The sequence below is a fragment of the Vipera ursinii genome (genome assembly GCF_947247035.1).
Source record: "Vipera ursinii genome assembly, chromosome: 16".
Lineage (NCBI taxonomy): Eukaryota > Metazoa > Chordata > Lepidosauria > Squamata > Viperidae > Vipera > Vipera ursinii.
The window spans coordinates 4,895,188-4,911,394 of record NC_139529.1 but is presented as its reverse complement, the minus strand read 5'-3'; the positions used below and the strand labels follow the sequence as shown (position 1 = coordinate 4,911,394).

At 45.1% G+C, this 16,207-nt stretch overlaps 1 protein-coding gene across 1 annotated transcript in view; it reads left to right on the top strand.

The window, feature by feature from the left end:
* NR6A1 (nuclear receptor subfamily 6 group A member 1) overlaps positions 1–16,207 on the top strand; it is a gene marked incomplete at its 5' end in the record, with an annotated part of 66,021 nt that overhangs the window by 12,630 nt on the left and 37,184 nt on the right. The window contains 2 exons of the mRNA XM_083375140.1: positions 4,955–4,996; positions 8,577–8,633. Coding sequence (XP_083231266.1) covers positions 4,955–4,996; positions 8,577–8,633 — 99 coding nt within the window. The remainder of the gene's footprint in view (positions 1–4,954; positions 4,997–8,576; positions 8,634–16,207) is intronic.

Sequence of the window (16,207 nt, the reverse complement as noted above, 5' to 3'; positions counted from 1 at the left end):
TCCCTCCCTCCCTCTCTCTTTTTCACTTTCTCTTTTTTCTCTTTCTCTCCCTTTCCCTCTCTTTTTCTTTTTTCTTTCTTCCTTTCTCCCTCCCCCTCTCTCCCTCCCTCCCTCCCTTTCTCTTTTTTCTCCCTCCCTCTTTCTCTCTCTTCCTCCCTCTCTCCCTCCCTCCCTCTGTCTCGTTCTCTTTTCTCTCTCCCTCTTTCTCTCCCTCCCTCCCTCCCTCTCACTTTTTTACTTTTTCTTTTTCTTTCTCTTTTTTCTTTCTCCCTCTTTTTCTCTCTCCCTCTCTCTCTCCCTCTTTCTCTTTCTCTCCTCTCCCTCCCTCCCTCCCTCTTTTTTCTTTCTCTTTCTCTTTTTTCTTTCTCCCTCTTTCTCTTTCCCTCCCTCCCTCTCCCTCTCTTTCTCTTTCTTCTCCCTCCCTCCCTCTTTCTCTCTCCCTCCCTCTCCCTCTCTCTTCCTCTTCCTTTTTCTCTCTCCCTAGCTCTACCAAAGCTATAAGAATAGGGATCACAAAAAACCCTCCCCAAAGTTTGGTCCTCGCAGACATCTCCAAATATCAAATTAAATCAGTGGCTCCCGATTGCATGTTTCAAAGTTAAAACTTGCTTAAAACTGGCGTGTACAGATATTTTTTTTAGAAGAGTGAGGGGAAGGGAGACCAGGGAACAGCCAGTTAAAAATACGACGACTTACAACAACAGTTCGTTTAGTGAGTGTTCAAAGTTACAAGACACACACACACACGGGTGTGTGTGTGTCACGCAATCCCCTTTTGCGACCTTCCGACAAGTAAGTTCAACGAGGGAAGCTGGATTCCCTTCTTAATGGTCATGTTACTAATTTTAACAACTGCCGCAATTCACTTAACGGAAGGTTGTAAAAGGAGGCAAAAGTCAATTAACAAACGTCTCACTGAATGGCAGATATTTTGGGCTCGGGTTTGATCGTATGTGGAGGACTAGTTATAAAACGATGGCCCTGATATTCAGCTTCCATGACTGTTCAGAGGTACTTAATTTCCCCCACCCTCTCCCGCCTTAAGAGTTGCAACCTGGAGGCAACGTGTGAAGGGCTGATGGGGAGCGTAGCCCCACTTGGGGTGCCAGGTTGTTCGTGCCTTGCTTGCTTCATCGGTGGGGTGGTTCTTCCCTCTGCATCCCAGACCCCTGGAGTAGAGTAGAGTGGAATGGAATGGAACGGAACAGAACAGAGTAGAGTAGAGTAGAATAGAATAGAATAGAATAGAATAGAATAGAATAGAATAGAATAGAATAGAATAGAATAGAATAGAATAGAATAGAATAGAATAGAATAAGAAATAAGAATAGAATAGAATAGAATAGAATAGAATAGAATAGAATAGAATAGAATAGTAAGAAATAAGAATAGAATAGAGTAGAATAATAATTAGAATGGAGTGGAATGGAATAGAATGGAATAGAATAGAATAGAATAGAATAGAATAGAATAGAATAGAATAGAATAGAATAGAATAGAATAGAATAGAATAAGAAATAAGAATAGAATAGAATAGAATAGAATAGAATAGAATAGAATAGAATAGAATAGAATAGAATAGTAAGAAATAAGAATAGAATAGAGTAGAATAATAATTAGAATGGAGTGGAATGGAATAGAATGGAATAGAATAGAATAGAATAGAATAGAATAGAATAGAATAGAATAGAATAGAATAGAATAGAATAGAATTATGAATAGAATAGAATTATGAATAGGAATAGGAATAGAATTAAAGAACAGAATAGAATAGAGTAGAATAGAATATAATTCAGAATAGAATAGAATAGAATAGAATAGAATAGAATAGAATAGAATAGAATTATGAATAGGAATAGGAATAGAATTAAAGAACAGAATAGAATAGAGTAGAATAGAATTATTGGATGAAATAGAATAGAATAGAATAGAATAGAATAGAATAGAAATAAGGAATAGAATAGAGTAGAGTAGAGTAGAATAGAATAGAATAGAATTCAGAATAGAATAGAATAGAATAGAATAGAATAGAATAGAACAGAATAGAATAGAACAGAATAGAATAGAAGCTGGAAGGGACCTTGGAGGTCTTCTAGTCCAGCCCCCTGCTTAAGCAGGAGAACCTATAGGTGATAGATAGAGATTAGATAGATAGATAGATAGATAGATAGATAGACAGATAGATAGATAGATGATAGATAGATAGATAGATAGATAGATAGATAGATAGATGATAGATAGATGATAGATAGATGGATGATAGAGATAGATGATAGATTAGAGAGATTGATAGATAAAGATAGAGATAGATAATAGAGCTAGATTGATAGAAGATGGATATATATATCTACATACAAACACCCACAAAAACCTCAGAAAACACACACACACACACACACACACACAGACACACAGCTCAAAAAAAAGGGATATATATATATATATATATATATATATATATATATATAGAGAGAGAGAGAGAGAGAGAGAGAGAGAGAGAGAGAGAGATAAAATCCCATCCACCAGACATTGTTGGCCACCTCTACTTTATTCAGCAACTCCACGACTGAAATTTAAACCGCAATTCTAGGCTTGGTCATTTTCAACCTGATTGTTCGTTTGTTGTGCCCGACCGCGTTTCTGAAGTGGCATTCAACCTCTGGTGGCTCCCAAGCGGCCGTGGCCGTAGCGCCCAGTGGTCAGGGCAAAGCTGACGGAGTCTTTCCCAAATTCCTCTCTCTTTCTCGCCCACCCCCCCCCCCCACCCCAAAGCAAAGCAAATTCCTTTCCCAATCCGGTTAGGCCTGGTTCGGCTCCTACCATCACACTCCGCTTGTGGTTGTAAAGCTTGTGTAATCTTCCTCGGGGATTATGCTGCGTGTCTGATTAACTCGCGGCATCGCCCGAAATTTCTCGGCGAAAGGTTAAAAAAAAGAAAGGATTTTTCTAGGATAGGATGGGTCTCGCTTTCTCCAAAGTTGGTGCCCTGATGCCCGGCGAGTCAGGCTGCAATTTTTCTCGAGTGTAGCGTGGGTGGGGAGGGGGGTCGTTGTCGCCTCCCCAAATAAGCAAAGTAAGATCCAGGGAGCTTCTGAGATAACAACGTGAGCTTATCGTGCAATCCAGAGATGTCCAGCCTTGGCCCCTTTAAGACCTGCGGACTTCAACTCCCAGGATCCCCCAGGCCGCAGGAAGTTGGAAGTCCACACGTCTTAAATCGGCCAAGGTTGGACAACCCTGATATGGTCCCTAACCCAGTTTTTCTCCAAATTTCTCCTTCATTACCTTGAACTACTCATCAGAAAGTCTTGAGCTTCTAGGACCTATCCTAAGTGTCTCCCTTCAGCACTGGTGGTCATTTGAATCCCCACTGGGCAAACTTGTCATAACTGGAGGACTGAAATCACCTTTGTGTCATTTCAACACCTTCCCTTCACCCCCCCTCCCCGTGGTCATTTCATTGATTAATTTCATCTTGATAGGAATACTGTGGCGGATTGACGCATATACTGTAGTAATCATTTTAAGTCGATTTTAATGTCTCTGTTGGGTTGGGTCATGAGTTGGCCCAAAGAAAGACCCCTTTTAACTACTTTGGGATACTTTGCCCAGGGTTCAGAAGCTCTGCCCGTATCTCTTTCCCAAAGGTGGATCCTGAGTTAATAGGGAAGAAGGTCTTCCATGCCTGTCACATCTCCTAGAGCAGGGGTAGGCAACCTTGGCTCTTTTATGACTCGTGGACTTCAACTCCCAGAATTCCTGAGCCAGCCACGCTGAGGGGAAAGGGAGAGGTTTCCAAGCTGAGCCATGCTGGCTCAGGGATTCTGGGAGTTGAAGTCCACGAGTCATGAGGGGGCCATAGTTGCCCCATGCTGGCTCAGGAATTCTGGGAGTCGAAGTCCACCAGTCAGGAGAGGGCCATAATTCCCCCATGCTGGCTCAGGAATTCTGGGAGTTGAAGTCCACGAGTCATGAGGGGGCCATAGTTGCCCCATGCTGGCTCAGGAATTCTGGGAGTCGAAGTCCACCAGTCAGGAGAGGGCCATAATTCCCCCATGCTGGCTCAGGAATTCTGGGAGTTGAAGTCCACGAGTCATGAGGGGGCCATAGTTGCCCCATGCTGGCTCAGGAATTCTGGGAGTCGAAGTCCACCAGTCAGGAGAGGGCCATAGTTCCCCCATGCTGGCTCAGGGATTCTGGGAGTCGAAGTCCACCAGTCACGAGGGGGCCATAGTTCCCCCATGCTGGCTCAGGGATTCTGGGAGTCGAAGTCCACCAGTCACGAGGAGGCCATAGTTCCCCCATGCTGGCTCAGGGATTCTGGGAGTCGAAGTCCACCAGTCACGAGGGGGCCATAGTTCCCCCATGCTGGCTCAGGGATTCTGGGAGTCGAAGTCCACCAGTCATAAAAGAGCCAAGGTTGCCTACTCCTGTCTTAGAGGGTCTTGGGCATGGGCCTCTGAAGAGTTGGCCAATCCTAGGAGGGGGTCTTCCTGACCGAACCGCATCTGGATTGGGGTCCTAGATTGCCATTCCTCCAAACGTAGCCAATGGGGCTTTCCTGGCACTGATTCTCCATTGTGGAGGGCAGGTGGGACACCAAGCTCTGAAGAAAGATCCCTGGAGTTGGGGGTCCTCTCCAGATGTTCTGCTGGCTTGCTTGCCTGGATCTCACCTTGCAAGGGCGCCTGTCCCGGGTGGGTGTTTCCAGAGCCTCCTTTGCATCCGTTCAGCCTGGGGTCCACCACACGCTTCCATCCAGAAGTGGTGGCCAACTTCGGAAGGGTGGCGGTTGGCGGGGGAGCCTTCCCGTACCCCAAAAGGCTAGCAATGTCTTGCTCGTGGTCTCCTTTGACCAGCCCCCATCCCACCCTTTGAATGCCGGTGTTTTAAAAAAAAGAGTCCCCATTTATAGCAGTAAATCTGTTTTTTTTTCTCTCTGTCTCTCTTGCAGGTTTTTCTCAAGAGCCTTCAGCCGAACATGAGCCGCCCTTTGGTAGGTGTGAGGATGCTGTCTTCCCAGTGTGGGACCCCTCCCCTCTTTGGAAGGATGAATTTTTAACAAAATTGAGACCACCTCCCTCTTTCTTTCTTTTTTTCCTCCTCTTCCCCCCCCCCCTTCCCCCTCCCTCGGCCAGTCGCTCATTCCTCTGTAAGGAGGAACGCCAGGCCCACCTCCTCTTTGCAGCGGGATGCTCCGCTGCTACTTAGGGATGCTGGGAGTTGTAGTCTTTCAACGTCCGCAAAGGTTTCATTTGGAGGGGGTGTGGGTGGGGGTGCCGCTGAAGAGTTGAGTTGAGAAGTTGGGCCAGCTGGCTTTGAAGAGGAGACCGGACAGTCACTTATCTGAGATGGTACATCGGTTCTCCTGCTTCTGCGGGGTGGCGTGTGTGTGTGTGTTTGTGTGTGGGCTGGACTAGAAGACCTCCAGGGTCCCTTCCGGCTCCATTCTGTTCTAATTCTGAAATCACGGTCTCACTTTGGGGCCTTCGAAGTCAACTCCTCTCGTGCAGCTTCAGGCTAAGTTCATTTCTGCGGGGGAAAAACCTTTTTTTCCCTCTTCTTCCCCCCCCCCCATTTTGATTAGGATAAACAGGGACAAGGCCAGCCACGGGTCAGGAGAAGGTCAGAGTGGGGCAGCCTTCCCCCCCCCTGGTGTGTTCCCCCCTACCCTGCAGTGGTGGCCGGGACTTTTCTTCGTCCCTCTTTTGTGTTGACCGTACAGCTGTAAAACTCCAAAAAAAGAGAAGCCAGGCAGAAGGCTGCGAAGTTGGGGTGGGGGTGGGGGAAAGAGGACAGGAGCCGGAGAAGAATGGCCCCCATTGTCCCTTAAAACAGGAGAAATAATTGATTTATGTTATGGCCCCCAATTAGGCTATAAAAAAAGAGGGGGCCTGCTAAAGCAACCCCCCCCCAGGCTTGATTGCAGCCCCGAAAGAGCCGAGCCACACACACACCCCCACCCCACCCCAAAAAAGGCTCATCAGCTCAGCGTGCTAAATTATTTATTCCTTTCAAGCCCTGGCAAAGCCTGGACAATGATGGTCAACAATTGGCATTTCACACACACACACACACACACACACACACACACACCCTCTTTCACATCGTGGTCGGAGGAAAGGGCAAAGGTCAAGGAGCCCGGGCCATCGACAGCTGGTCCTCGGATCAAGCAGGCTTTGATTGTGTTGTCCTTTCCAGCCTCTTTCCACCACCCACCCCTCACTTTCACGGCAGGCCGTTCTCCCTCCACCTCCCCTCGGACAGCCGGACAGGACAGCCAGACCGGGCTTGTGTGTTGGTGTAAAGTTTGCACGCCGAGCCTCCCCGGTTTGTAGCAGCGGGTCAGGAGCCTCTGTGGCCCTGCCGTGGCCAAGGAGGATGATGATGATGATGATGATGATGATGATGATGATGATGATTATTATTATTTATTAAATTTATATACCGCCCTTCTCCCGAGGGACTCAGGGCGGTGAACAGGGCACATATAAATAACAAATACAAAAATTAAAAAGAGAATTAAATAATCGCCCAATAAAACAATACAGTATAAAAACCCATTAAAAACCCTAAAATCCCCCCATCAGGCCAGGCCAGCTTGTTCGAATAAGTGGGTCTTCAGACCGCGTCGGAAGGAGCGAAGGTCCGGTGCCATCCGGATGATGGGGGCAGCTCCGTCCTGCGAATTCCGACCCATTTTGACCCACATGGACGTGTGTGTGTGTGTGTTTGTGTGCGTGCACGCATCCTGCTGGCATCTTAGGGTGCTTCCAAAAGGTGGTCCGGCCGTTGCTAAATACAGGCCCTCCTCGGCTTGACAGCCACACTTGACCCCCAAATTTTTGTGGCTAAGCAAGCCATTCCTTGAGTGGGTTTGGCAGATAATCCGGGCGTCCCCATTGACTTTGTTTGCCCGAAGGTCGCAAAAGGGGATCGCGTGATTCCGCGGCCGTCATAAATGTGAGTCGGTTGCCAAATCTTAACTGCAGTGGTCGTAAGGGTGAAAAACGGTCCTCGATCGCTTTTTGCAGCACCGTTGTCCCTTGGGACGGTCACGAAATGAATCGAAAACTACCTGTGTTGGAAATCGGCAGGCGTGCCCAACTTTCCCTGTCAATGCCTCTTTTGTGGGGTTCCGGGCCTCTGGCACCATCTGGTGGACTCCCCCCCCCCATCTCCCCTGGTTCCAAAGAGGGCCAGAGAAGCTCATGCAGGACCATCTGTTGATCTCCACCTTTAGGGATTTTATCCGATCCAGCTTGGAACGTGGCAGGGTTGTTGTTTTATAACCGCAATTGGGGATTTGTAACATGGAAAGGGGGTTTTCCTTTGGAGTTTGGCGGTTGGTGTCAAATTGAGGTTGATCTTCCGTTCTTGAGAGAGGAGAGGAGAGGAGAGGAGAGGAGAGGAGAGGAGAGAAGGATGGAATGGAATGGAATGGAATGGAATGGAATGGAATAGAATAGAATAGAATAGAATAGAATAGAATAGAATAGAATAGAATAGAATAGAATAGAATAGAATATGGAATGTAGAATAGAATAGAATAGAATAGAATAGGGATAGAAAAATAGAATAGAATAGGAATAGAATAGAATTACGGAATAGAATAGAATAGAATAGAATAGAATAGAATATGGAATGTAGAATAGAATGGAATGGAATAGAATACAATAGAATAGAATAGAATAGCATAATAGAATAGAAAATATGGAATGGAATAGAATAGAATAGAATAGAATAGAATAGAATAGAATAGAATAGAATAGGGATAGAAAAATAGAATAGAATAGGAATAGAATAGAATAGAATAGAATAGAATATGGAATGTAGAATAGAATAGAATGGAATAGAAAAGAATAGAAGAATAGCATAGCATAGAATGATTGTAGAATAGATGGAATGGAATAGAACACGGAATGGATGTAGAGTAGAGTAGAATAGAGTAGAAAATAAGAATAGAACAGAAAATAGAATAGAGTAGAGTAGAATAATGAGTAGAGTAGAGTAGAATAAGAACAGAACAGAATAGAATAGGAAGGGACCTTGGAGGTCTTCTAGTCCAGCCCTCTGCTCAAACAGGAGAACCTATTCCGTCTCAAACAAGTGACTGTCCTGTCTCTTCTTAAAAACCTCCAGTGATGGAGTGCCCACAACTTCTGGTGGACAGCAGTTCCACTGGTTAATTGTCCTAGCTGTCAGGAAGTTTCTCCTTAGTTCCAGGTTGCTTCTCTCCTTGATCAGTTTCCATCCGTTGTTTCTTGCCCTGCCTTCAGGCGCCTTGGAGAATAATTTGACCCCTTCTCCTTTGGGGCAGCCCCTGAGAGATTGGAAGACTGCTATCACGTCCCCCCGTAGTCCTTCTTTCCTCTAGACTGGCCATCCCCAACTCCTGCAAGCGTGCAATCAGGGTGGGGCAATTAGACTCCCTCTCAGGGTAATTAAACCAGGATTCCTGGCTTAAGACTGGCCATGGGGGAACAAGGATGTATAAATGACCAGTTGAACAAAATGGCTAATTTTTTTTCCCCCAAGCACGTCTTAGACTCTTCTCTCTTTCTTTCTCCTCCCAGCTGCAGATGTTGAACAGATGAGCACCCCCGCTTCGGTGCTTCTTTTGAACGCTGGCAGTAAGTACGACTTTCTCTAATTTGGGGAAGTGGGGCGTCCTACCAGTTCCCCCCCCCACCCACACACACACATCTACAGGTAGTCCTGGATTTACGACCCACAATCGAGCCGAACATTGTTCTGTTGTTAAGTGAGACATTTGTGAAGTGAGTCTGGCCCCCCCCTTTTACGACCTTCCTCGCCACCGTTGTTACGTGAATCGCTGCGCTGGATAAGTGGAGTGATTCTGGCTCTCTCCCCCTTCTCCCCCCCCCCCCCGACTTGACTTTGTTTATCGGAAGGTCGCAAAAGGGGATCGCGTGAGCCCAGGACACTGCGACCGTCATCAGTACGAACCAAGCGCCTGAATTTTATTTATTTATTTATTTTATTTTATTTTAATTCCATTTATATCCCGCCCCTTCTCCAAAGATTCAGGGCGGCTTGCAAGCTTAGCAGTAGCCTTCATTCTATGTATATGCCTGCTTATTAGGGCTTTCACACACACACCCCAAGCGGCATTATTACAAAGTCAGCTTAATTGCCCCCAACAATCTGGGTCCTCGTTTTACCTACCTGGGAAGGATGGAAGGCTGAGTCAACCTTGAGCCTGGTGGGACTCGAACCTGCACTAATTGCAGGCAGCTGGTGTTACTTAAGGAGGCATTAGCCCACTGCTCCACCAAGGCCTTTGATCACCTGATAGTGGGAAATGCTGCCAAGGTCGCAGCTGTGAAAAAAACAGTCGCACGCCACACTTTTCTGTGCCGTAACTTTGAACGGTCCCTAAGCGGACGGTCGTAAGCCAAGGACTGCCTGTAGGTTGTGCTATGGAAAGAAGGCCCATCCTCCCCATCCTGCCCTTGGCGTCTGTCCACAGAGAGTGACACCTTCTTTACTTGACCATGGCTTAATCCTGGTTCTCCACTAGAGGGCAGCAGCCAGAGTCTACAGACTTTGACTGCTCCTTCCCTGGAAGTCAATCAAGTTTTAGGATTTGTTTCGAGGTGTCTTGTGAATGGCAGGAGAATGGCCTCAATGTGGAGCACCCCCAAATTCTCGAGTAGATTTTTTTTGGGGGGGGCTCTCAAAACGCTTGGCAAGCCCCCCCACCCCCTTGCTTCCCATCCAGAAGTTAGCAAGACTGAGCTGAGGCTTGTCGCGTCCTGAAGATGTTGGTCAAGACCCAAATCTCCCTTCTCATCCTAACCGCCTCTTGGGGATGCTCGGAAGGGCTTCCTATGCCATGTGTTAGAAGCAGAATCCGGGCAGTCCTCGTTTAGTGACCGAAGTTGTGACAGCACCGGAAAAAAAAGAGAGGACCGTTTTCACACTTTAGGACCGTTGCGGCATCCCCGCGGTCACGCCATCAAAGCTCGGACGCTTAGCAACTGATTCACATTTATGACAGTCGCGGCGTCCCTGGGCTCGCGGGATCCCCTTTCGCAGCCTTCCGGCCTGCGAAGTCGATGGGGGAGGGGGGAGAGCCGGATTCATTTAGCGACCGTTTTCCTAACTTTAACAACCGCAGCGACTCGCTTAGCATCCGTACAACGGGGCAGAAGCGACTTGTCGGTGGGGAAGCCGGGTTTCATGTCACGACGTGGTACCAATCGGAACATGGCAGCGATCCGCTCAACGGCTGCGTCGTATAATGGGGCAAAGCTTCCCTTCACCAATGCCTCGCTTAAACCCAAAAGGAAATTTTGGGCTCAATTTAAGCTGAGGGCTCTCTGTATTGGCCGTGTGTGTGTGTGTGTGTGTGTGTGTGTGTGTGTGTGCGCGCGCATTTGTCAAGGTTGGGGACGCTTTGGACCTGAAGGAGGAGATTGGGGGGGCTGTCCAGCCGCTGTTTGATCCGCAGTTTGCATTCATTGGCCAGAGGGCTGACCGAACCTGAAACCCACCGACAGCAATGAATGTTGAGTGCAGCCATTATTTGTGCTCTCGGGACGACAACTCCGGCGTTGGGTTCGAGCCCTCATAGAGCAGCCTCCCCCAACCTTTTGGGGGCACCCGGCACCGGTTCCGTGGAGAGAGCTTTGTCCACGGACCGGATGGGCAAGTCTGCAAAAAACCCTGGAAAAATTATTATTATTATTATTATTATTATTATTATTATTATTATTATTATTATTATTATTATTATTATTAATTTTTCTCCAAATGGCTTTGGAAAAAAGCATTCCCCCCTTTCCCCCCCCCCCAAAGCCATTTGGAAAAAAATGGGGGGGAGGGAAAACCCCTGAAGGCGTGGGAAAATACTGGAAAAACCCCTGGTTTCTCCCCCCCCCCAATTTTTCCAGTTTTTTCCCACGCCTTCCCATCTCTACAAGAGTTTGTGGTTTCGCACGCTGCCTGCGTCCTGTGGATGGGGCTTTGTTTGTTTGCGCGGACCGGTTTCTGACTTGCTGCGGATCGGTGCCGGGCCACAGCCCAGGGGTTGCGGACCCCTGGAGGCATGTGTGTGTGTGTGTGTGTGTGTGTGTGTTTGTGTGTGAGGACTGTGATAAACCTCAAGGTACAATCAACGACCGGTGGTTTCTCTCGAGAGGTTCAAACTCACCGACAGCGTTGAATGTTCACTGAAGCTATCGTAAGCCGCGATGGGCTGTCTTCGGACGGCCCGGGCGTCCGTGCGCGTCCCTCCTGGCTTGTGATGTGGCCATATTGCTGGTAATCCCAGGCATGAGAGTTGAAGCTTTCCTGGTTTGCGCCCGTGCCGCGTTGCAACCGAGCGAAGGTGTGGCGCTTTTGACATCGTCATGCCACGGTCTGCAATTTGCTAGCGTAGCTTTTGATGGCTTGTCGGCTCCCTTCAACCCTTGAGGATGGAACTAGGATTGGAAACCTAGTTTTGGGGAGTGTCAACTAGCCAGCTTTTGATGGCTTGTTGGCTCCCTTCAACCCTTGAGGATGGAACTAGGATTGGAAACCTAGTTTTGGGGAGTGTCAACTAGCCAGTTGAACAACTGGGGCCCTTTGCGAAGTTACGGAAAGAAACGATGCGCCGGTCCTCGTACAAACTTTTCCTCGGCGCATACGGTGGTCCAGAAATTTCTAAGCAGCAGAAGGAAAATTCGACGGAGGGAAATGGGTCTTTCCGTATCTTCCTTCTTTGACAGCCACTTCAGAACCTGCCCTTTTCCTTCTCCTTCAGTTGGAGAGGAATGGCCAGGAGATGTTTGTTATTATAATGCATATAAATTATTATTTATAATTTATTATTTGAGGGGCTGCCCCACAGAAGAGGGGGGGTCATGTTATTCTTCAAAGCTCCAGACGGAAGGACGAGAAACAATGGTTGGAATCTGATCAAAGAGAGAAGCAACCTGGAACTAAGGAGACAACTTCCTAACAGTGAGGACAATTAACCAGTGGAACAGCTTGCCACTAGAAATCGTGGGCGCTCCATCACTGGAGGTTTTTAAGAAGAGACTGAACAGTCACTTGTCTGAGATACTATAGGTTCTCCTGCTTGAGTGAGGGGCTGGACTAGAAGACCTCCAAGGTCCCTTCCAGCTCCTATTCTATTCTATTCTATTCTATTCTATTCTATTCTATTCTATTCTATTATTCTATTCTATTCTATTCTATTCTATTCTATTATTCTATTCTATTCTATTCTATTCTATTCTATTCTATTCTATTCTATTCTATTCTATTCTATTCTATTCTATTCTATTCTATTCTATTCTATTATTCTATTCTATTCTATTCTATTCTATTCTATTCTATTCTATTCTATTCTATTCTATTCTATTCTATTCTATTATTCTATTCTATTCTATTATTCTATTCTATTCTATTCTATTCTATTCTATTCTATTCTATTATTCTATTCTATTCTATTCTATTCTATTCTATTCTATTCATCTATTCATCTATTCTATTCCTATTCTATTCCTATTCTATTCTATTCTATTCTATTCTATTCTATTCTATTCTATTCTATTATTCTATTCTATTCTATTCTATTCTATTCTATTCTATTCTATTCTATTCTATTCTATTCTATTCTATTCATCTATTCATCTATTCTATTCCTATTCTATTCCTATTCCTATTCTATTCTATTCTATTCTATTCTATTCTATTCTATTCTATTCTATTATTCTATTCTATTCTATTCTATTCTATTCTATTCTATTCTATTCTATTCTATTCTATTCTTAATTCCATTCCATTCCATCATTATTCTATTCTATTCTATTCTATTCTATTCTATTCTATTCTATTCTATTCTATTCATCTATTCATCTATTCTATTCCTATTCTATTCCTATTCTATTCTATTCTATTCTATTCTATTCTATTCTTAATTCCATTCCATTCCATCATTATTCTATTCTATTCTATTCTATTCTATTCTATTCTATTCTATTCTATTCATCTATTCATCTATTCTATTCCTATTCTATTCCTATTCTATTCTATTCTATTCTATTCTATTCTATTCTATTCTATTCTTAATTCCATTCCATTCCATCATTATTCTATTCTATTCTATTCTATTCTATTCTATTCTATTCTATTCTATTCTATTCTATTCTATTCTATTCTATTCTTAATTCCATTCCATTCCATCATTATTCTATTCTATTCTATTCTATTCTATTCATCTATTCATCTATTCATCTATTCTATTCCTATTCTATTCCTATTCTATTCTATTCTATTCTATTCTATTCTTAATTCCATTCCATTCCATCATTATTCTATTCTATTCTATTCTATTCTGTAATTTTATTCTATTCTGTTCTGTTCTATTCTATTCTCTATTCCATTTCATTTACTCTACTCTTATTCTATTCTATTCTATTCTATTCTATTCTCTATTCAGTTCTATTCTTATTATTTTCTCTTCTGTTCTGTTCTCTTCTTTTCTCTTCTGTTCTAATTTCTCTTCTCTTCTTTTCTATTTTGTTCTAATTTTCTCTTCTAATTCTAATTCTAATTCTAATTAATTCTAATTCTATTCTTCTGATGCTCATTTCTCCAAAACGAACCCAAGGCGGAACCAAGAAGCCGCCGCCGCCGCTGAAAATGCCTTCTTCGTTCATTTTAAACGCATGGAGTTTTTCACGTGATTAGCAATTTGTCCCATTTCAGGTTTCCTTTCAAAGAGCCGCATTGGAAAGAGGTACACAATAATAGACAGGTTTTCAGGAACGCTCCCTCCAGGCATTCATTTATTGGATATCTCGGCATTCGCTTGTTCTAAAAATCCCGGTGCAGCGATTCGCTCCTAGCCGCGCGAAGCCCGGTTGGCCCAATTTTTATTTGTATGGTTCTTGCTCTGCAAAAATGCCAAGGAAGCCGGAGGCAGCGTGTTCAAATCCAAAAGTTTGTTTGTTTTAAAAAAAGAAGAGCCAGGCGCCCCTTTTTTCTCCCGCCGATCCTGGCAACTCCTCCTCTTGTAATAAATGGGATGGTGGTTTGTTTGAAGTCCCGCAGGGCCTAAATCGAATGCATGAAACTAATCCTGGTTCTAGGAAAAAGTAAGGGATTCTTTGCACGTGCCTGTGTGACTCTCTCCGCTCTTGTTTGCAGCTGTGACGTGATCAGGCTGTTGAGTTTCCGCGTGGCCCCAAAGCACCGAAGGTCCTCGGCTTGACGGCCACAATTGAGCCCCAGGATTTTTGTTGCTAAGCGAGACAACGGTTAAGCGAGTTTGGCCCCATTGTACGAGCTTTCTTGCCTGGGTTGCTAAGCGAATCGCTGCAGTTGAAAAGTCAGGGACACAGTCGTTAAGTGAATCCCCTGTCGGAAGGTCGCAAAAAAGGGGATCGGGTGACACCCCCCCGGGACGCTGCGACCGTCATAAATACGAGGCAGTTGCCAAGAGTCTGAATTTGGGCGACGTGACCCTGGGGCATGATGCAGCGGACGTAAGTGCGAAAAACGGTCATAAGTCACACTTTTTTCCAGTGACCGTTGTAACTTTGGACGGTCGCTAAATGAACTGTCCTTACCTGAGGACTCTCTATTTCAGAGGTCTTCAAACTCGGCCCTTTTATGACTCATGGACTTCAACTCCCAGAATTCCTCAGCTAGGCACACAGGCTGAGGAATTCTGGGAGTTGAAGTCCATGAGTCATAAAAGGGCCGAGTTTGAAGACCCCTGCTCTATTTCAACACTCTGTTCTAAGAATAGGTGTATTTTTAAAATTTGGAAATTTCCAGGAGACCCGTGTCTCTCTATCCAAAGGAGATTGGCTTATTATGGGCTGCAAAGGGTTTCCCCCTCATCTGCATCAGTAGCCCCAAATTCCTTCTGCAAGGAAGAGGAAGAAGGGATGGGCAGAAAAGTCTCCCATCTTAGAACCAGAATAACTGGCCTTCTCATCCTGGGAAGCCAGAGCCCGCCTCCAAATTTGGACGGGAATAGAACAGAATAGAACAGAACAGAAAACAGAACAGAACAGAAGACAGAACAAAACAGAACAGAACAGAAAATAGAATAGAATAGAATAGAATAGAATAGAATAGAATAGAATAGAATAGAATAGAATAGAATAGAATAGAATAGAAAAGAAAATATGGCATGGCGTAGAATAGAGTAGAATAAAGGTAAAAGGTAAAGGTTCCCCCGCACGTGCGTGCTAGTCGTTTCCGATTCTGGGGCCGGTGCTCAAAGCCGAAGAGCCAGCGCTTGTCCGAGGACGTCTCCATGGTCATGTGGCCGGCATGACTAGACGCCAAAGGCACACGGAACGCTGTTCCCTTCCCACCGTAGTGGTCCCTATTTTTCTACTTGCATTTTTACGTGCTTTCGAACTGCTAGGCTGGCAGAAGCTGGGATGAGTAACAGGCGCTCACTCTTTTACGCGGCACTCGGGATTCAACCCCCTAAACTGCCAACCTGATCGACAAGCTCAGCATCCTAACCCACTGAGCCACCGCGTCCCTTAGAGTAGAATAAGAATAGACTAGAATAGAAAATATGGAATAGAATAGAATAGAATAGAATAGAATAGAATAGAATAGAATAGAATAGAATGGAATGGAATGGAATGGAATGGAATGGAATGGAATGGAATGGAATGGAATGGAATGGAATGGAATAGAAGCTGGAAGGGGCCTTGGAGGTCTTCTAGTCTAGCCCCCTGCTCGAGCAGGAGAACCTATAGTACCGTCTCAGGCAGATGAATGTCTAGCCTCTTCTTAAAAAATCTCCAGTGAGGGAGCGCCCACTATTTTCTGGAGGAAGGCTGTTCCACTGGTTAATTGTCCTCACTGTTAGGAACTTTCTCCTTAATTCCAGGTTGCTTCTCTCCTTGTTTAGTTTCCAACCATTGTTTCTTTTTCCTGCCCTCTGGTGCTTTGGAGAATAGTTTGACCCCCTCTGCTTCGTGGCAGCCCCCCAAATACTGGAACACTGCTATCATGCCCGCGCTCCCCCCAGTTTCTTCTTTTCTTTAGACTAGCTAGCCAAACCCAAGTCCCGCCGCCGCTCTTCGTATCTTTTAGTCTCCAGGCCTTGGATCATCTTAGTTGCTCTTCTCTCCGCTCTTTCTAAAGTCTCAACATCTTCGTTGTAATGTGGCGACCAAAATTGGTTGTGGTACTCCAGGTGTGGGTTTCATAACGC